Source organism: Amphiprion ocellaris, chromosome 4, assembly GCF_022539595.1.
Source record: "Amphiprion ocellaris isolate individual 3 ecotype Okinawa chromosome 4, ASM2253959v1, whole genome shotgun sequence".
NCBI lineage: Eukaryota > Metazoa > Chordata > Actinopteri > Pomacentridae > Amphiprion > Amphiprion ocellaris.
Genome location: NC_072769.1, coordinates 31,094,417 through 31,116,506, shown reverse-complemented (window position 1 = coordinate 31,116,506; position 22,090 = coordinate 31,094,417). Strand labels below are relative to the sequence as shown.

At 39.9% G+C, this 22,090-nt stretch overlaps 1 protein-coding gene across 1 annotated transcript in view; it reads right to left on the bottom strand.

Moving 5' to 3' along the window:
• Positions 1-1,678: 1,678 nt before the first annotated feature.
• Positions 1,679-22,090, bottom strand: part of LOC111579061 (neuronal acetylcholine receptor subunit alpha-7-like) — a 43,000-nt gene continuing 22,588 nt past the window's right edge. The window contains exons 5-10 of the mRNA XM_035955406.2: positions 15,579-15,658; positions 13,330-13,497; positions 8,755-8,949; positions 8,144-8,230; positions 6,624-6,733; positions 1,679-6,035 (exon numbers count right to left, since the gene is read on the bottom strand). Coding sequence (XP_035811299.2) covers positions 5,436-6,035; positions 6,624-6,733; positions 8,144-8,230; positions 8,755-8,949; positions 13,330-13,497; positions 15,579-15,658 — 1,240 coding nt within the window. The 3' untranslated portion in view covers positions 1,679-5,435. The remainder of the gene's footprint in view (positions 6,036-6,623; positions 6,734-8,143; positions 8,231-8,754; positions 8,950-13,329; positions 13,498-15,578; positions 15,659-22,090) is intronic.

Below are 22,090 nucleotides of genomic sequence, written 5' to 3'. Positions count from 1 at the left end.
GGTGAGCTGGTGTTTTCATTTGCACAACTGACTTCCCCTCTTGACGTCCCTTTAGTTTGCCCCTAGTTATGCTGCTATAGGCCTAGGCTGCTGGGGAACTTCTCTGGATGCACTGAGCCCTTCTCTAACTACCTATGTATTTACTATATATACCATTATTGCATTACATTCACTCTGTTTCTTTCTGTGTCCTTTCTCCGAGTGTCCCTGGTCCCAGAGCTGGATGCTGGATGCTTCAGATGTGTGGCTGTGTTTTATGGTCCTTGTGTCCCACCCCCCCACCGCTCTATCTCTACCCCTCTATCTGTATCCCTCTATCTCTACCCCTACCCCTCTATCTCTACCTCTCTACTTCTTCTGTCCCTCTCAACCCGCCCGGCCAGCAGGCAGATGGGTCCCCCCACATTAGAGCCGGGTTCTGCTCGAGGTTTTTTTTCCCTGTTAAAAGGGTGTTTTCCTTGCCACTGTCGCCTTTTGGCTTGCTCTGGGGGTCAGGCATATGGGTTCTGTAAAGCGTCTCGAGACAATTTGACTGTAATTGGCGCTATATAAATAAAATTGAATTGAATTGAATTGAATGTACCTGAAAGACCACTACTAATTAAAAGTATCTTTGAATACTATACCCTTTAGAGATATTGTTCCTAAGAAGGGGAATCCTTGAATGTTGTACTGATTTGTAATCATCTGGATAGAATCAAAATACTATTCCTCTTCAACATGAGTCAGTGTCAAAACAGGGAAAATATGTCAGTCCTTATTTGTCAGTCAAAAAACAACATGAAAAACTAATCAATATAAGATGTCAGGTTTCATAAATCAACTGATTCTGTGCTCAGTTGCTAACATCTTACAATTGCTCTGTCGCTTTAAAAAAGATTAGACCACACACATTTTGACATTTTGGGAAATGTGCTCATTTGATTTCTTTCCAAGAGTTTGAAAAAACATAAAATGACACCATTTTCATGCACATTGAATATTGAACTAGACTCAGCAGCCAGTTAATTTAGCTTAGTTTCAAGACTGGAGGCATGGGGGAAACAGCTAGCCTTGCTCTGTCCACATGTACCAGTATCCAACTACCAGCTCTTGTAGCTTCTTGGAGTCTCCACTGGTTGCCTAGCAACATGACCAAGAAATAATCTAAAAGTGAACTTTTGTTTTTACACCTGTATTAACGAATACATTTAATTAAAAGTATATGTTTTAATCGGTGGGCCTTGGAGGTGCTGGAAGGCAGTTTTTATTACCTTTGTACCGAAGCTAGCTCTTTCCACTTGTTTGCGCTCTTAATTCTCTGTTATGCTAAAGGGATGCTGGCTCCAGGTGTATTTTTTCCCCATCCAACTCTCATTAAGATGTGTAATTTTCAAAATGTCAAACTCCTTTGTTAAATATGAGGAAAATGGCACTTTTTTAAGCTATGAAATGTAACATCTTGTAGAACTGTGTGAACAATACTATTGTGGTCACATGGAATGATTCACAGGGCACATTGGATGACACGCTGTCATTACACTGGCTGTCTGGACAGACTGACAAAAGCACCCCAGTAATAACCCAGTCACTTACAGAAAGGATGTAGAATGGTTGACAGCCCTGGTGTTAGAACTTCCAAGAAAAGGATATTATTTGGTGAATTGTAGCATGTCAGCCACTCAAATGTGAATGATCATTGTGTTTCTCATTTATTTTATTTTTTTCAAAATAGTCATGTACAGTGAGCATTTATGTACATTATTCAAAGGAGAATGAATCATACTGAGCAGAGAGGCACAGAAGACAAAGAAAAAGACACTCAAATTGATCAAAATACACTGATTTAAAAGAAAAAAAAATAGCATGGCAAAACGTAAACGGTCACACCCTCATTTTAAGTGTACTTAATTTCACCTTTGCAATACTGCTATTGGAGCCAATTGTGTGGTTTCAGCTTCAGCATACTGTCTTGTGAATTACACAATGTCTTTTACTTTAAAACATCTAACTCGCTATTCACATTTTGAACACTTTCACTGTCATAGATGCTTCTCGCATTAAAAACGTGCTGAATAACATGAACAACATGAGTGAGCAACAGTAGAAATCGGTCAGCTTGTCTCACAAAGAATCTATATAATTGGCTGTCTTTAGTTGTCAGTCCATCAAATGCACATAGAAGACACTCCTCATTCAATATCTAATATGAGTCATTGCATCTCTGTTCAAATCTCCAAGATGAGTCAATGGTCAAGGTTTTCCATTATCCCTAGATTTATTACGCGACATACTTACAGCAGTCAAGACCCGTCTTCCCCCTTCTCCACATGTATTTTTACCCACATATGCTCTGTCATAAACCAAAAAAAAACATGTTCTCATTGCAGTAATGCTTACCTTTGTGTTTCAACCAGTCCAACTTACAATATCCAAACACAAAGTGCAATAACAAACTTTGTGGAGAATCTGGGTAGTCTAATTTCTTGACGAGAGTTAGACCATTCTTATCTCTCTCTTATCTGTTCGTTTAGTATGAAGCAACAGTCAGAAGCCAGTCAGCTTAGTTTAGCATAAAGATTGGCAATAGATGTACACCACTAGTCTCACTCTGCCTGTAGCAGAATGGTAGTTCGAGGAGTGATGAATGCCATATTGGCTTGTTGCTTTTAGACTACAAGCTACAGACTGTGGCTTCATATCCACAACACAGATGTGAGATAGGCTAATTAATCCCTTAAAATTACAATACTAGCATCTCTAATGCTATTTTAGGAATTTTTTTTTTGTTATGAAACAAAACAACTAAGTACATTTGTAACCTTTAAGCCAGATGTACTAGCTTCAACTTAAAACACGGTAATGGGTACTGAATGTTGAAATCAACAGTGCAAAGAACTTGCATGTGTTTCAGACAATACAGGCTTCACCTTTTGCTGTGTTTCCATTATTAGTGGATTGGCCAGATGGTTTACAATGTAGAAATGTAATGATAGGCAGCCAACGGGTGGCAGTTATTTGTCTGAACTTGGCCCATTGATTCACTGTAACAGCATGAATTCCATTTCAGTTGCTATTTCGGGAGTAGTCAAGCAATGTACTGTATGCTCTTGCTTTCATTCTTCCTGAGTTTCTCTTAAAGCTCCACTGAAAATGGCCAAGTGCTGTCAGAGAACTCCATGAGTAGAGTAGCATGTGTAACAGTAGGAACTTCACATAGTAAGGTCAAAGCCGTTCAGTGTTATAGAGAGAAACTCAATAGTTCCCCCATCAAGCACTTGTCGACATTGGGGAGGAAAAACTCCCTTTTAACAGAACCACACTCAGGATGGGTGGCTGTCGGCGTGCCCAGATCAGAGAGGATGCTCAGTTGGTGAGAAGAGATGAGATTTAGCACAAGTCTGTTACATAAGGTCACCCAGTAATCCTTGTTGCGTGTTGTTGCAAGAGATTATAGAAGGAAAAGTATTTGCCTTTCACTGAGTATTAGAGAGTAAAAAAAAAAATAAACACAAAGCACTCTGCGCTACAAAAAGATTAGTGCCAAATGCATCTCCACTGGGGTGATGTCCCCTCAAAATACATTTAAAAATACTGTCATTTAATCATTTCTTGCTGTGATCATCTTTCTTCATTGTTCTTAGAGTACGGCAACACATTCTGTAGCTAGCACACAAGTAATATAACACCAAATCACATCAAAAAATAAATCCATTGTAAATGAAAGTAAGTTATTTGGAAAAAAAATGTATGATATGCTAACAACACTCAATGTACTGTATTCACATAAGGGATTGAGGCAAAGAGAAATGCTGTCGATCCCTTGTGGAATTACTTCGCAGTTTAATAACATGGCTTGGAAAGAGCAAAAAGCAGAAATGTCACATTTAAGTATGACTTTTACTGATACTGATGGACTTCTTAGCCACAGTTATGACTGTGGAACTTGTGTTTGAACTGTGCAAAGAGGGAATGAAAAGATGGTTGTAAGAAAAGGAAGCTCAACAAATGAGGAAAGGCAAGAATAATATGAGTACACCAGTGAGATGCAACATTAAAACCACATGCACACTAATGTGTAGGTCTCCATTTTCCCACCTAAACATTTATAACCCACTGGGGCATGGACATGGGAACTCGAGGGGTGAGGTGTCCAATATCAGTGGGTTGGCAATGGATCCTTTTAGGTCCTGAGGGTTGTAGTGTTGGACCTCCATGGATCTGGTTTGTTCTGACACATCTTGCAGATGCTGGTTTGGGAAGTTTGGAGGCCAGGTCAGCACCTTGGGTTCTTGTGTCATGTTTCTGGAAGTTTCTGCAGTGCAGCAGGGTGCATTGTCCAGCTGGGGCACTTCACTATAATCAGGGGATGCTATGACCATGATGGGATGTGATTGGTCTGCAACAATGTTTTAATGGGCGGTAGGTGTCAAAGTAATAACCCTGACCCAAGGTTTCCTGACAGAACATTCCACTGTAACAAGATGATCAATGTTACTCACTTTACCCATCAGTGGTTTTAATGTTGTGACTGATTGGAGTATGTTAAAAAGAGAGTGACATGGTAGAGATAATAGGATAAAGTAATGGATGGCTTGTTTTTGTTGTTATATGTATGAGAGAAAACAGACTGTATTAGTGTTTTGGACTGCTGGTGAAGTGAAACTATCTCTTGGCTCTGGGAAATCATAACAGAACTTTTCCATTAATTTCTGGCATTTTGTATACTATATAATATAGAATAATCAAGAAAAATATTAGCATCATCTTCTCAAATAATATCTGAAAATAATCAGTTACTGGAGCCCTAGTTAAAAGAGAAGGGAGCCATACAGTGCTGTGAGTGAGCTTGTCAAGATTACATTTCAGCTTAATCAGATTACTCTAAAACATATGTTTATTTAAAAATAGAAAAAAAGCATACTGGCCTGAAAAAACACTGATTATTGACTGTACTCTATGTAACTGCTGAAAGCATTTACTTGAGACATTTCTAGAAGATATACAGAGGTGACAGACCCTGGAAATAGTAAGAGGAATAGATGAAAAGAAAGAGCTGGAAGGGAAAGAGTGCGGATTTTCTGATGAGATGGGAAGCCAAAGCGGTGGCAAGTAAATGATGTGGTGCAGCTGGGATACAGATAAAAAGTGCATTAGTGTGAGTTTCTACTTCGTTAACTACTGTATGTAGTCTCAACCCGCTACATGGCACACTGTACATATGGTGTGAGCTGGGGGAGCCACCTTGACAGGGAAAAACCACATCACCCAAACCATTTACTACTGACACATACATAATGGATAGAGGGAAATGATTGGTACTGATGTACAGGAACAACGATTTTAAAGTCATCCTAGTTGTAGTAGGGATGCTTGTGTGGCACAGATCTAATCGTGTCAGAATTTTTACTATTAGCTTTGCCTCTCTTCTGCCTCAGAGAGGGTAGAGATCAGCCTTATGTGAAGTCTTTGGACACCGCCTCAATGAAATTAGGCGCCGACATGAGGATGGTGAAGGTGCAGATGATGGAGAAAAGCGAGAAGGCCACCAGACATAACCGATCCACGACCGCCGCTGCGAACTTCCACTCACTGCAGATTGCCTCCCCCTCGTCCTGTTCCCGGAAGCGGCCCGCAATGTACTGCACCTCCTCCAGGATCCGAGAAATTTCCGGAACCTGCTCCAACAGCAAAGTCCGTGTCTGATCCGAGATAATATCATGCTGGGAGGAGCCATTAAGGTGGTTGCCCCCAACTCCTCCACCGCCACACACCACTACACCTGAATCAGTGCTTGGTGGAAAAGCTGGGTTGTCTGTGCCCATTGAATGGTAGCCAAAGTACAGGTTCATGCTCCCGTTGGTGGTGGTTGACTGGGTGGATGCCTGCCCTGGTATGGTGTTCATCTGAATGCTACTGGTGCTGGTGTGGTGAGGAGGAGAATGGGGATACTTGTAGGTCAAGGGACTACTTGAGTTCACGACTGTTCGTCTCTCCTCTCCAGGCTTCTTCATGCGGAGGAACCAAGCACACCAGTTGAGGAGAATGACTCGGACCTGGATGAAGAAGTGCCAAAAGACAACAACATAGGTAAGAAAGCAGAAAAATTGAGAAAACCAATTAAAATCTGAGCCACACGGTTGTACATAATATGAAATAGTCACATTGCTAAACAAAATGCAGTATAATACCCAAAAGCTGAGGATGGCTCATAAGCACAGAATGAATTATTTTTCAAATTAGGATTAGAGCCTAATAATCACACAGAAATGCATTTCTTTTTTTTCCAACCTGACATTGTGCACATGCTTACTCATTTCGGAATCCTCTGATATATTCTCCCAACATAGTTTTTATTACTAACAGTAACTATGATAGCTACCATCTAAAAATGTGCAGATTTAAGACTTACAACACCCTGTACAGCTGCATCAGTCGGAACCCTGTTTGTGTTTTTGTTGCTGCTTTGCATGGATGTAGCTTGGTAGCTTTATTTAAGGGCAACATCTCTCTCAGTCTTGGAGGAGATGTCACTGTTTTACTCAAAAAGGCTGAAACTGTGGCTTTGTTGTGGCCTGGATGATGTACCACTACTTATGTTATTAGAGTCAATTTAGACTTATTGTTTGTGTGTGTTAACTTACCCATTTAGGCATCTTCCCTCCATGGGGGTCGTGGTGGTGGAACTGTAGAACCAACACGGTTACAACCACAGACAAACCCACAATCATCATGGTGCTGGCGAAGTACTGAGCTGAAGAGGAATGGAAACGCATCAGTATGTCACATTTTCCAGAGAGGACAATTAATACAGTGTCATTAACAGAAATTGCAGCGTCTTATCTGAAGTGTAATGCTGATTTTTTTTTTTCCATTTAGTGCAACAATAATGAAAAGTAAGCATAGTGTCTAGTCAGAAACGTTGCGCAGTCAGTCGGTTGATTAGTCAGTAGGGAGTTTAACTATGTCAACATATATAAGGTCATAACACCCCTGTGGCTATTAGGAGGATGAATAACAGTTTGCTTCCTAATCTTTAATCCAACTAAAACATACACATGCTTGGAGGCAGTGGAAGCCGCAGATGACATGAAAGTACATCACATACTCATGTACACGAGCACACTATCCCATCCACACATATCCAGCTGTTGTGTGAGTGACCTTGCAGAGAGTCAGACCAATCAAATTATTCTCTATATATTTCCATGTCAAAGTATAATTGGAGCTGTATGAAAACCTGTCGCAGGTAATGCTGAAGAGCTTGTTGTTTTACCTCAATCATTCAGTTCTGCTTCATTTGTGATGTGTTAGTACAGCTACAGCAGTAAAGGCGAGTTTTGCTAATGGCTTTGTTTTAGATCACTGAGCTGCCAGATGATGCTAAGCAGCATCTTTGACTGCAGCATTCAATTTCCATCTCATAGCCTTTTGCCTTGCTTCTTCTGGTCTGCATCAGTATGATCCTATACGATGCCACTCTGTTTATTTCCGACACTGAGCATGATCTTCACATTCTGCATCAGCAAGCAAACACCCACCTCCCTGTACAATCGCGTACCCCTCCCCCAGTCGCCACATATCGGTGAGTCTGTGCAAAGAAAATTGTTTGCTCCAGGGTTCCCTGTGGTGTGAATATTAGGTGTAAATATCTCCCCTGACACCATGGCATACCATGATCTACTTCTGCTGGGTAAATGATTCTTCTGCATCCATCAGCATTCCTAGGTTAACAGTTATTTATTAAATTTTTTTTTTTTTTTTTTTAATCCACATGCTGACCCACTGCCAACCCTGTGGTTTGTCCAGCATGTTCTCATAGCTCCCTGCAGAAGGTCAGATTCAGGTGGAGGATGGTGGGCAAAATGTGGCAATTTTGCAAAAACAATGACATCAGAGCATCATTTTAAAGTTAAGCATTTTCCTGGATTCTGCATTTTTTTTTTTTAAAGTTGTGTTAGTTTTAAGTGTTAAATGAATAGGCCAGTTCAACATTCATGGAAATGCACTCAAGCTTATCTATCCCAAATAATTCGTTGTTCAGAAAAAGAAAGCCCTTGATCATTTTTAAAACCAATCCGAATTGTTTTATTCTTTCCTTTCCATCACTTTCAAAATCACAATCACCCAAATGAGCAATATTTAGAGCATAATGGGGTCTTACCAATCAGAGGAACAGAGTCTGAAGTGGCAGGCATGATCTCTGCTACGAGTAACATGAACACTGTCAGAGACAGCAGCACTGTTATGCCTGAAGAGAGACGAGCACAAACACAGAGGATACATTTCTTTCATCACATATCTATTTTTCTCTTAAATTGTGATTTGAGAGAACTCAAAATAAATGTAGCTGGTGGCTTCAACATGTAAAACAAACAAAGGTGAAAAAAGCTGTGAGTATTTACTCTCTTTTCCACCCTCAGGGGTATAATTCTTTCATATTTGCTGGAACCCTGTCTTACTGAATGGCATTTTGAAACATGCTGGCATTTTCAGGTCCAGGTGATTATCTTTGCTGTGTTTATGGTGACACTTTTTTTCCATTTGCTACTGAATAGAATCCAACACAAATGCTAATTCACGACTAAAATGTCAGCATTAGCATAGAGCGCTGACAAATAAATGACTTAGTGATAGTGTTGGGCTCTGGTGAGCTGAGATCAGCAAGGCAGGAGGGAAAAAATACATTTTTGTCTACATGTATGATTGTAATCATGAATCACTGTCTGTTTCTGTTAGTGTGACATCTGCTGATGCATGTTTTCTGCTCTGTACCCAGTGAGATCTTTTCTCCAGAGTCAGCAGGAAGCAGGAAGACCAGCAAGGCCAGACCAGAGATGAGCACACATGGGATGAGCAGGTTGAGGCCGTAGTACAGAGTCCTGCGGCGCATCGTGACCGTGAACGTCACATCGGGGTAGGGCTCCTTACAACAGTCGTAGTACAGCTCATTTCGCTTTGCTGGCACTCCTAGGGGACAAATTAAGGAGGTGGAGAAGCGTCAGAGTCATTGAATTATGAAATAAAGGTCCAGTTTTACGTTCTGCTGGACTGAATAAGTTTTAGACATAAAACATCCCACCAATCCACAAGTGTGGCTAATAATTTAACTTTTGCTATCATTTTCAACTTGTTCAAGAGAGTACTTGATTACAGATTCAGAATCCATTTAAAGCGATGGTAAATAAAATCTAAGTAACATTCAAATACATGATTCAAAGGTGAGGTTTGTGATCTGAAGGCCACTGGTTTGAATCCATGGACAAAAAGGACAAATGTAAGTCAGTGAGAAAAATATAATAAACATGTTCCCCTGTCCAGTCACAACAACTATCATCATCAGCAAGACACTTAACTATGATCTAGAAAAAACAAACAACAAGAAAGACCCAACAATTACTCCTATGGTAACTTATGTCAGCCAGCACAGACAGGATACTGCCAGGAAACTTTACATTTGAATAGCTGGTCAGATTTAGAGTTAGAAATAAAATCAGTGCACCAGAATAAACCAGCAATCCAAGGTTTTTAAATTGTCCAACAGATGGGAATTTTTCCCAACATATAATAACGCATTGAAGATCTTAAACTCAATATACACTGGGGACAGAAAAACATAAAATTGCGACATAAAAATAAAAAATAAGACATTTTATGGTACGCAAGCTATGTAAGGGACAGTGGAAAATAGCAAGGATGGTGATGATAATATGTTCTGTGCCAGATCACACAAAAAACAAAGACTGCTGTCCTGTACATTTTATGAATTGTATGAAATTCCAGGCTTTAACCAAACAGATATGTTGTGATTTCAGCAAAATTCCTACAAACATGTGGGAAGCAGTTTGTTGTTGAAAAACAGAAGCAAATGCACGACACCCAAGTTAATACTGTACATAATATAATGATTCCCTGATGTTATATACTATGAACTTTGTGTTTGACAATATGTTTTAGCTGATCTAAAATCCCAGTAGTTTAGTATTTTGTGTTACCTAAACAGACAGAGGTTCCACATAAAGTCTCAGGTCCTAAACATTTGTCATTTCATTTCTGGCAGGCACTTGCTTAAGAATAATCTTTGCCTTCTAAATCTTCATGCCAGCAAGCTGGCAGTTTCTTTTAATCTTACTGCATCTATCTTTGGAAATATGTACTGAAACCAGCTGTGTGATTTGCAAACAAATCAAGTAAATTTCCTTACACCAATCAGTTTTAATATTAAAACTACTGGCAGATACAGATAGGCAGATAGGTACATTGATTATCATGTTACAATGCAATGTTCTGCTGGAAAATCCTTTTATCCTACGTACATATGGGTATTACTTTGACATGTGCCACCCACATAGCTATGATTTGGCTGTTTTCACAGAGGTGCAGGATTTTATATATTTTGCAGAGAAGAAATAACCTACAATGAGTAAAAAAGAACAAGTAACTGCCTGGATTGTTGAAAGTTAGCTGAGGTTGTTCAGTGGCCATACATATAGTGTGAGCTTTAAAATATAAAACTGTGTCATCTGCCTATAAGCTGCACACCTCAATATTGTACAGCAGATGAACTTTTAGTTAGAAAGAATGAATTTTAGTGTCACCATCAGATTACCCGACTACAGCTCCAAACTTAAATCATTTATTTATCCCTTATACTCATCCTCATACTTTGGTTTTATCTCTCATGTTGGTGTATTCACATTTACAACTAATCTGAATCTTTCATCAGATCAACAACAGAAAACAATATGTGAATAATCAGTCTGCCCATGCCCCCTATCATCCTCAGGAAACAAAAGTGTGTGTGTGTGCGTGTGTGTGTGTGTGTATTTTGCACAATCATTTCAAAGAGGAGTACAGGTGGTGTTGTATTGTCCTCTTGATGAATATGAACACTTTGGGAAAAGCTGTGTGTGTGCATATGTCTGTGTGAAGAAGAGTCACTTGTGGCTCACAATCAACAATCTGTTTCATAAGAAATCAACCAGAAGTGCCCTGAATTTGATTATGGTTCAAACATCATTGTACAGCTGTAACAAACATTTATACTCATTTATTCATACTTTGTTTGGTGATGATTCTGAGTGGTGACCTGGGATGATACAATCAGCAGCAAAAATCTAAATATGCAACCCATTTGGAGTTGAGTCACATAAAAGGACTTGATTTTACTTTTATGTGTGGTGTGTGCGTGTGTTTTATGTGTGTGTTAGAGGCTTTAAAAAGTTTGATTTAAATTAATTGCACAGATTCAATTCCACTTCACTTAAACTTGTCACCTGGATGCCTAAGAGAAATAGCCTTTGTTAGCCATCTATTAATTTGATGGATTGCCGACCTGCAGATGCATTCAACCTGTGTGGGTGTCTGTGTGTATGTGTGTGTACTCTAGCATGAGCATAGGCATGTTCTGAGGCACCAGGACAGTGTGTGTTCTTGGCCAGCTTGATGTCTGGCTGTGCCTGAATTAAGTGAACCATCCCTGGGCCAGCTGTCACCACACACACCCATGACTCCCCTCCTCCATTCCCTCAGCCAGCTGGGTCCACTCGCCTTGTGTGAAAGTCTGTGTCTGTGAATGTGAATTCCTCTGTTAGACTCTGATTAGCACCCAAAACTTGGGTATGAGATGATATGAGTTCTTCATTTCCACATTGAAAGAGAGGATGTTAAATGAATTAGATGGGGGAGAAAGACACAGTATATTCTTTTTTAAGCTTTGTTATCTTACTGAACTTGTTAATCTCTCTGTCCCTTTGTTCCTCAGTAAGAGTCTGACAAACTCAAAGGTAGTGCAGAGTTTGAGAAGAATAGTAAAGCGGAACTGCTATGAATAGAGAGAATCCTTCATGCTGCGATGGCATGCCTATCAACAAAAATAATTTCTGCTAAAAAGTGAAAGTCATTTATCCTTTTTTTTCTATAATTCTTAGGTTCCTCCATATTTATTGACTCAACCCCAGGATTGTATGGTATAGAGTACAGAAAAAATCTACAATAAAAAGTTGATAAACAACACAAGGATGGAGTGCAATATAAACTAACAAAATAAAGGCACAAAAGCTTAAACAGGCACTAAATGTAGCCATGACTTTCATTGCTAATGTGCTAACAGTGATACACGCTATTTATACCTGTTATCAACATGTGGGCTGTATCTGGATAAGTTATCTTGGTACTATCTAGACATGGAGCCCATGGCTCTTTGCATTTACACCTGGTGTTAAATTAGCTCTTGTTATCTCAGTTGTGCCAGCAATTGGATCTGATATCAGTATGCAAATTACATTGGCACGGCTTGTCAACAAACATGGTACATCTCCTGTCAGGTGAAACAATGCTGCTGCTGCTGCAATGGCGCTATTTTTATTTATTTATTTATTTATTTATTTTAGAGGGATGGGGGCATTTTTAAGTTAATGTTACTGCATTTACCTGTAGCTTTTGTTTGACTTGCTTGAGTTAGTATGACCCTTCAACTTGCTGGGTGCATTTTTAAAAATGTAGCTGTATATGTTTGCAATGCAAACCTGTCCCCCTCCCAATGTGGTCTGACTGATCCAGTTGCTGCATTCCAGTTGCAATGTATTGTACACTTTGTATTCACATGCTTTTTCCTTCTTCAGATAAAATATCTGAGTGCTGATTGCCTGCTAATATGTTGTGTAATTGGGGCTTGTTAGGCTTAAATTCTTACATTCAAACAAAATGACATACTCATCTCATAGTTGTCAGATGCCTGTCAGGTACCAATCTCGAGAGGTTACCTCAAGTGCTTTATTAATATGGATATGCAGATTTTTGAGCTCTGATAGTCCACCTGTTGGGTTCTATATTTAAAATTATTCTATCCCTGCACATGACAGGAATGTTGTCAGAAGCAGATTTTGTTGAAGGGCTGGTAACTGCCACAGAAGCAATATTCTTCAGACTATCTAAAGTACTCTGACTCGAAATGGTAGACAGTGAGAACAACATCTTACAGGGCAGGTGACATAACTGAAACACCTGCTGTCAGAGATGTGTGACAACGATTGGATGTCCGACTCCCTGGAATATGACTTGAGGATGTAGCCAATGCAGAAGCTCTGTCAGAGTTGTGTCAGCGTCTTTCATATTCAGTTTGCTCCTGACGCATCTATGCCTCACCCATCATAACTTATCTTTCTCCATGTTATGTCACCATGCACATTCTTGCACATTTGTTCCAGTACATAGGCTGTTAACTTCCTCTAAGATAACAACCTCCATTTAATCTACTTATGATTAAAAGAAATGTTAATTAAACTGCAGGAGGGCCTTGTCTTATGCATGTGAATATGTCTTAGTGTGGCTCTGTTTTTTCTTTCTTACCTACAAGGTCCCACTCTCCGTTGGGTATGTAGGTAGAGATGTCCACATCCATCATCTGCAGATCCAGCAGCCAGCCGTTGTGGGTCCAGGAGCCAAATTTTAGGTCACACTTCTGCACATCGAATGGGAACCATCGTACATCAATGTAGCAGGTACTTTTCAGGATACCTGCAGAAAAATGTTGGAAAAAATCGCTTTTTGAAACCAATCACTTACTTTACTTTGTGTCTACGTACGTTTGTGTCTGTGAATACGCATTCTTCTGTTAGCCTTTGATGAACACCCGATCTTGGGTTAGTGAGATGTGGAGAGAGAGGATTATAAAAAAAGGAAAAAATTGAGAATGACAAAGTGAGAACAACATCTTACAATGAAGTCGACGTTGCTGAAACACCTGCTGTCAGAGATGTGTGACACTGATTCGATGTCTAACTCCCTGGGAGATGACATGAAGGGCATAGCCAATGTTGAAGCACTCTGTCAGAGTCTTTCATTTTCAGTCTGATGCTCAAGCATCTCAAACATCTATGCATCACCCCTCCAACCTTTTCTTTCTTTTGTTATGCGATGAGAAGAATGAACAAAAAGTAACTTGAACACTGCAATTTCCCTCTCTAAAATACCTTTAAAATGCCCTTGTGACACCAGAATACTGCAAGAAAACATAAATATCACAAAGCAGTGTATTAGTAAACTCACGTATTTGTACAACTATCCAATCAGTCAGTCATGTGGAAGCTGTGCAATGCATAAAATCTTGCAGATACAGGTCAGAATGTTTAGTTAATTTCCATTTCAAACATCAGAATGAGGGATAATTGTGATTTCAGTGACCATGGCTTGTTTTGTTGCTGCCAGGCGAGCTTGTTTGAGTACTTCTCAAACTGCTGATCGCTCAGAGTCTCCAAAAAAAACATACAGTGAGTGGCAGTTCTGCAAATAGAAAAGTCAGAGGACATGTAAGAGGTCAGAGGAGAATAGTCAGACTGGTTTGAACTAACAAAGAGGCTACAGTGATTTGTATAGCCACCTTTAACAATTGTGATGTGCAGAAGGGCATCTTGGAATGCTGAACACTTCAAATTTTGAGGCAGATGGGCAAAAACACTGTGTCTGGACCACTCTTTTGAGCCATGAGCATGACTCTGAGGCTACAGCCTGTGCTCGCTGACAACTGCAGGTTACTAGTAGTGGTCTAATCTTGGGAGCTGCTTTCTTGGCACACTTTGAGACATTTGATAGCATTTAATCATGGTTTGAGAGTCACAGCTCATCTGACAGTTTTTGCTGACCATGTGAATCCAGTTAAAGCCACAATTTACAATATTCTAATGACTACACCCAGCATCTCAATGCACCAATTTGCAAAGCAACAGCTCTGTCATACTGGTTTCATTACCATGACAGTGTGCTACAGTAGTCTTTTGAGATTACAATCCAACAAAACAGATTTTGGGATATGGTGAACAAATGTAGAAATATTCTTGACCACAAATGTTTCCAACATGTTGTAGAATCCATACCACAAAGAACCGAGGCTGTTTTGATAGCAAAGGGAAGTCCTACCAAGTGTCTGTGTGGTGTTCCGAACAAAGTGCTCTGTGAGTGTATACTGATATGGAAACTCTTGAGTCTCGTCAAGTCATGTCAGTATTTCAAATGTCAGCATCTGAAGGAAACAAGCCTGTTAGCAACCCCGAAGCAAAACTGCTTTTGATGTATCACAGAAAAACACATCAGATTACTGTAACTTGTCACTCGCTTCACTAGTGGAGTGTAACAAACACAACTGAGTTGCTGTGTTTTTGGTTTGCGGGTAAAATCATCAATTTTTTGACCTGACAAAACTTTTTAGTTTACAGTAGTTTACAGGAAGCCCCACTTTGATTTCTAAAACCATATTGAAATAGTAGTTGCTGTAACCTTGATGTCTGGAAACCTTTATTTTTTCCACAGTATTGAACCTATTTAACCTAGACATATTTATACCTGAAAATCACCAGAACTGAAAAAGATGGAAGGTAGAAGCAGTTAAGTGAGAGTGAGGAGGATGTTAATGAGAGTGATAATGATGATGATAGTGTTGCTGATGTTCCTTATGTCAGTGATAATCACGATTCAGTGAACATGAACGGTGGTGGTGTGGACAGATATTGTAACAGCCATAAAGATGATAATTGAGATAACACTGCCGTGTTAACAGCAGTAACAAGGGCTACGCAGCATATAGTATATCTTGAATATCTCACCTGGTGGGATGTACTGGCAGGATCCTGAAGCATTGACCAGCACATTTGTATGGAATGTAGCATCAAATCTCTCATCCGCACTACATGAAGGAGGATTTGAAGCACAAGCCCAAGAAGGAAAAAAAAGACACAAGAGTTAGCAGAGGAAAAACCTGAAAGTCAGAGAACACAACAAAGAGGACAGCCACAAAGAGAAACCCAGACAACAAACACGAAGTGAGAATGAAGGTGACAGAGTTAGATAGAGACAAGGGGGATTAGTGTTCACCCAAACAGACAGTGTTTAATTTTACTGATCATCTTAAACAAACATGGTTGTCTGCTAGTGAGACGTCCTTCAAATAGACGGGGATTATGCAGACACAAAAATAAAAATTAGATATTTCACATCTGATTGTTTCTTTCTGAGAGTTAAACCAACCACCAATGTGTCTGAGACAGCCAGTGTTAGATGATAATTACTAACTAATAATTACTGTTGAGGACTCTTAAATGTAAGATATTGCGGGTGTCTGTGCATTCATTGCAGTAAAAGACACATTTCAGGGATACTGAAAATTAAATCTTTAACTGAATACTGTCTTAGACTGTACGAATAATTAAAATGTCTCAGCTTTTTCAGCACTTTCATTTGGCCCCAAATACCAAGAAAACTAATGACATTAGGTGAACATGATATACCTGCTAAAGATTGACATGTTAGCGCTGTAATTGTTAGCACGTTAGCATACTGATTTTAGGTTTAGGCTTAAAATGCTGTTCTATCTGCAGTCATTCTGAGTCTTATTAAGGTTCTATGCTGAATAATACAACAGACAAAACAAAAAATGAAAAGTCAGAAAAATAGAAGTAATCTAGCAGTAAAAGGTGTAGGATTTTTCCTATGTATTAATTTATGCAAACAAGCTCATTCATAGTTTTTGGTATTTTGTGAACCCCCTCAGAACTGAATGAGGTACACTGTAGACTAATGCAAGTCAGTTTAAACAATGAATGAGTGCTTTTCCAAAGCCAAACAATAGCTTAACTCGCATCAGTACATTTCTACCACTTACAGTATGAGGCTGGAGGGAGAAAGTAAGGGACATACTTAAACTCTTAGGAAGGCTTTTTGTTTGACAGGTAAAGCATAAATTTTAGCAAAGTGCATTGGGACTGAGCCCAGGAGGCATATAACAGGACAAGGCTTTACCCAATGCAGATATATAGCCTCTACATCAATAATTTAAATCTAATCATTCTTTTCACTAGAGGGTAGAAAAACAAAGAGACTGTGAGAATGCTTAGGAAGAGCCTTAATCGCTCTCATCCATTGCCCAGAATAAATGAGCTGTATTAGCATTGAGCCTTGTAGTGGTATCTAGAATACACATACCTACAATGTACACTGGGAAGCATTAGCATTGAAATGAGAAGGTTTAATTTCTCATTTTTAAAACCATCTATCAAAGCACTAATGCAGGGTGCAGTTAATATAAAAGTGTTGCTTTTAAATTAAGACAAAGCCTGGATATGCAAGGGATTTTTCAAAATGGTTCGGTGAACCTCGTAGAGTGGGAAGATTTATGCCGTGACTAAACAGTGCATAGCAAGCACGCATGAGCATCAAAGGAGAATCGTTGAGGCATAATCTTATCACATCTTAATCAGATCACTAAGTAGGAGGAATATGTTTACAAAAGGTCAAATGGAATGTGGCAAAGATAAGGCCACGATGAAGGCTCTGAATCACAATGGATGCAGTTCACCCATGATGTGATTCTTCAGCCATTTAACCAATGTTCTTATATGTGAGCCATTAAATGAAAAACGAAGACACTTTTTTTTAAATGGCACGACATCTACTTGCAAATAATGTTCTTGTAAATATAATCTTAGAGCAGTACAGAGAAAGCCCAAGGGAAGATCAGACATGGAAGTGAAATAACTGAACAAACTGGAAGAAATTGAGGTGGTGGCTGACATCGAGAAAACATGCTCGTGGGTAGAAAAGGCTGATCTTAAGAACAGAGGTTTTGATCATAGCAGCACCAAAGCAATAGAGGCAGGCTTCTATTATATTATAGCAGTCAGGACCCACGGTGTAGGCTGTGCAAAGATGCCCCTGACACAGTCCAGCACATTTAGCAGGGCGTAGCATGCATGCTGGGACAGTGCACCGAGGGGTACAGTTAAGTGGCTGTGATAGTGCACAGGAACATCTGTGCTGAGTATGGGTTAGAAGGCCCCAAGTCCCAGTGGGACCACCGAAAGTGGTTGAGAACAACAGAACTAAGGGCCTGTGGGACTTTGAATTGTAGACTGACAAGCAGCAGCTGCTGGGTAACCAACCAGATGTAGTGGTGGTTGACAAGGAGCAAAAGAGGGAATTTGCGATAGATGTGGGTATCCTAGCAGACAGTAACATCAGGATGAATGAGCATGAGAAGATGTACTGAGAGCTGGAAGGACACCAGAAACAAATGCAGAGGAAGAAGAGATACCAAGGTGGTCCCAGTGATAATACAAGCAATAGGGGTTGTGATCCGAAAACTGGGGGAGTGGATTCAGCAAATTTCAAGAACAACATCTAGGGTCTCTTGTAAGAGTACTGCAGCCCTGAGAGCAACTTAGATACTGTGCAGAACCCTCAAACTCTGAAGTAAACAAAGTGTTTCTTACAGGGTAGCACAGAATATGTATTACTGCATTATTATTCTGTGGCTCAGTAAAATAGCAAAATCCGCAGACAATTCATCCCTGTGAAAGTGTTAAAGTCTGTGTAAACATATTATCACCTAGGTATGTTTGAGCTCAGGAAATTAAAGGGAGCAGCTTTACACACACATGGTTTACATTATTTAAATAAGAAACATAGTGAAAGTAGAAAACTCAGTCCGTCTGTGTCCCAGCATCCCCAGTGTCAGTAGATGGTGAAATATTCAAAATCATTCCTGTGACAGAACAAAAGGCTCCTATATAATTAATCTGAAAATTATGTAGGTTTGTTGATGCTCAAACAGGAGCACATACAAAACATACAGATGTCTACCTATGAGATTACTCACCAGTCAGGCTTTACAGAACTTCACTAACTAGCAGAGATTTTACTGTGGATTGAAGACTAGCCTGCATCTGGTATACTGGATTCATTAAAATCCACATTTTCTGTAGGTGAAACAACATCAACAGCAATTACTGATCTCTGCCATAAGGTGCTGTTGGGTGAATTACCTCATGATCAGATAGGATGTCTGTCTGGTATCAAGTCCCCAGTGTAGGATCCTTGTCTAAACTCTGCTTAGAAACTCAATAAGATCAGATTTGAATTACTGTTTTACAGTCAAAGCCGCACACTCCACAAATGCAGTCACACAGTTTCTACCCTTTTGTTCCCTCAGAGCAAACTCATAAGCACATCTCATCCTTGTGAACTTTGGTACCTGTCCACCTCCTGCACTATCTGCATCTTCTTCCCCACTAGAGAGCTGACACTTCAGCAGGGCCAGTTTTCATGGTCACAGGTCAGGCCTCCAGGGTTCCACTTTCACCTGCAGCCTGATTGACAGGGTCATAGCTCTGCACATAACCTCGTGTTGGGGGACTCACGTAGCGCACCCACAAGCCCTCGTCTCACCAAAGGAGACTCAAGGCAAGGTTACTTGATTCAAAGGTTGCTCTTAAGGCAGGGATGTGCAGTCATGAGCTCATATGAAGTGTCAATAATGTCATGCATAGCTTTTCCATTGATCATGATCCACATCTGCAAGAACAAAGGCAAATAATAATGAGTCATGCCCAAAAAAAAGTCCACCACAGAAGCAAGACAGCACACAATCGCCAGTGGCCATAACATGCACACTCTTGAAATGTCTCTTTTAAAGAGCATTCATGGTGTTGTGCTATATACAAACTGGTTTTGGGGAGGGTTGTCCTGTCCATTTTGGATTTGACTGTGCTGAAATCTTGCTGCTGCAGTGACATAATTCCCCAATAGGAATGAGTGAAACGGCATCTTATCTCATAATTTCAATCTCTTCCCACTCTTGCTTTCGTGCCTCATAAAAATAAGAAGAAATTATTTCACTCATGATTTATACCAAATGCATACAGAATGTCAGTTTCAATCTGAGTCTGTGTCAGGGCTATTTTGTCACTATCATTAGTGATCGGTGATCCCCACCGTAAGCTGCTTAATGTTCTGTATCGTCCCTGTCAGATAACCAAACCTCTTGCCCCTCTTCCTGTGTCTCACTCCTTCTCTCTCTCACACACACGCACACACACACACACACACACACACACACACACACACACTTAGCTTGAGTCAAGCTGGAAATCTGTCACTATTTCCCTCCTGTAAAAGAATACTCAATCACCTTGAAGGAGTTGAAAGACTATCAATCAAATTCATCTCTGCCTCGTCTCGCATTGTCTTTTTCCCATCACAAGCGTGAATCTTTGAGTGTGTGACTCCATGGAGGCATCAGAAGGACTGATGCATTAAAAACAGCTTACCCCCCTGTTAAATACCCTCTGTTGTGACTTGACAGTTTAATAATGGCTGCAGTCACACAACCTCTCTCCCTGCGGTGCTTTTTACAGTCAGCAGCACTATAAAAAAGCAGTTTTAGTCACATAAACTGTAGCGCCAGATAAATACCACTGTGGTATGTCCTCAAGTGGTATTCCCTTGGACATTATTATGATTTATGTTCAGTGAGGGAGGTCCTCATTCAGCACGGAACTGCCTTCCATCACTTTGTTTGTTTTGTGAAACTGTAAAGAATACTTGCCTTTGCAAAACAGCTGACAACAGACTGTACAGCATCTGATTCCCACCCACCCCTATCCCACCTACCCCACCTACCCCTACCCCACCAAACAATAGAATCTTCGAGAGCCAAGAGTTTAACAGAAACACCATGTCTCTTTGCAAGGTAGGGATTTTTCTTTTTTTTGTATTTCCCTTTTTTCAGTCTGCTGTCCTTTGGGACGCAATACTCTCGCTGTTGTTTTTTTTTGCAAAATGTTCGTATGTAACCAAGTCATGTACTGGATGTACCACGCAGAGGCACCATGGGTATTGCTGTTGTGATTTCATTATGCCGCAGCTGTTTTGTAAAAGGATAAATGTTCTAGGTGATATTTGTTTGCATTGTTTGCAGCTGTGTACAAATACTATAGAACTCTAAAAGCCGATGGCATGGAAAAAAGGTTGAAACACAAAGGACTCTGAAAAACGCTCAAGTTGCCGTTGGCAATCTTGGGAGATTGTTGAATTGTTCTTGAAAGTGAGCAGGTCCAGACTAGATTGTGAAAACCAATCTCAGAAACACCTCGCAACCTATTTTTTTGTGTCTCTGCAATTTAGCCAGGGAGGAGAATAAGCTCATCTCCATCTAAACCAACTGAATAGAAAAGAAGTTCTGTTCGACTGACCTCTGAATCAAAGAAACCAGTGGGCTGTTCAAGTGACAGATTATTTCTCCTTCATACCATGAAAGTCCCATTCTTTGGCAAAAGTATTAAAAAGAAATGAGCTCAGCCAGATGGATGTTTCCAAGGTCCTGTGTGTGAATTCAACATGTGAACCTGAGTATGACAATGCCAGAAATACTGCACAGAAAAGAAAGGAGTAACATTTTCTATATAAACCAAGAAATGTCACAGTAATTGAATATAGATTAAATTCTGTTCTTTCTTCTCAAGCTGGAGGCGATATCAGTATGTTACAATGGCCTAACTGTTGATACTTCAACTCATGTGGTGCAATGTGTTCAGTAGGCAGGTTCTTACTGCCCATTGCAGGCAACAGATGCAAAAGCCTCTTGGGAGCTATGGTTTATGTCCTCCCAGAGGGAATCAGCTCAAGCATCTCATTACACAAGGCTGTAAGCCAGAGTGAAGTATCATCTGGGGAATATTTCTATCCTCTGTTTTATTAGGTAGATGGAGCGCTGGCTCTCTAGTGTGTCTTTTTATGCATATAAAAACACGTTGGTGTAACTACAAGACAAAAAGAGAAAAAAATGGAGGCAAACTGAAGAAATTCATTAAAATAAAGAGACTGTACAAAAATAGAATGAGACGGCAAGAGCAATGATAGATAAACCGCAATGCTGATCATTCTAGTGGCCAGTAGCTACTGATGTAATTACCAACAAAAATGAGGTTTAGTGAGGGTTTTTTTGGCTGCCTATTCTGAACCCTTTGCTTAAAGTCACCATGCTTTATTAAAAACGCATTTATTATGTTGAACTTAAAGTAAAATGGTTTATTAATTCTATTTCTAGGGAGGCTATTTCAAAGCCTTGTGGCCTTGAATGATCTAAGGAGTCCAGACTGATCCATGTGGTAATAGGAGACCTGTGCAAAAAGTTAATGCTATATAACTAGATGTACTAGTGTAGTTTTTATCAGTATAATTTTAAAAATTCTAAACTTGCAAGCAGCCAGTGGAGGCTACCAAGGACTAAACTTACAGCAAGTTTGATCATTCAGAAAGAAGGACAAGAGGAAAAAGAGAAGAA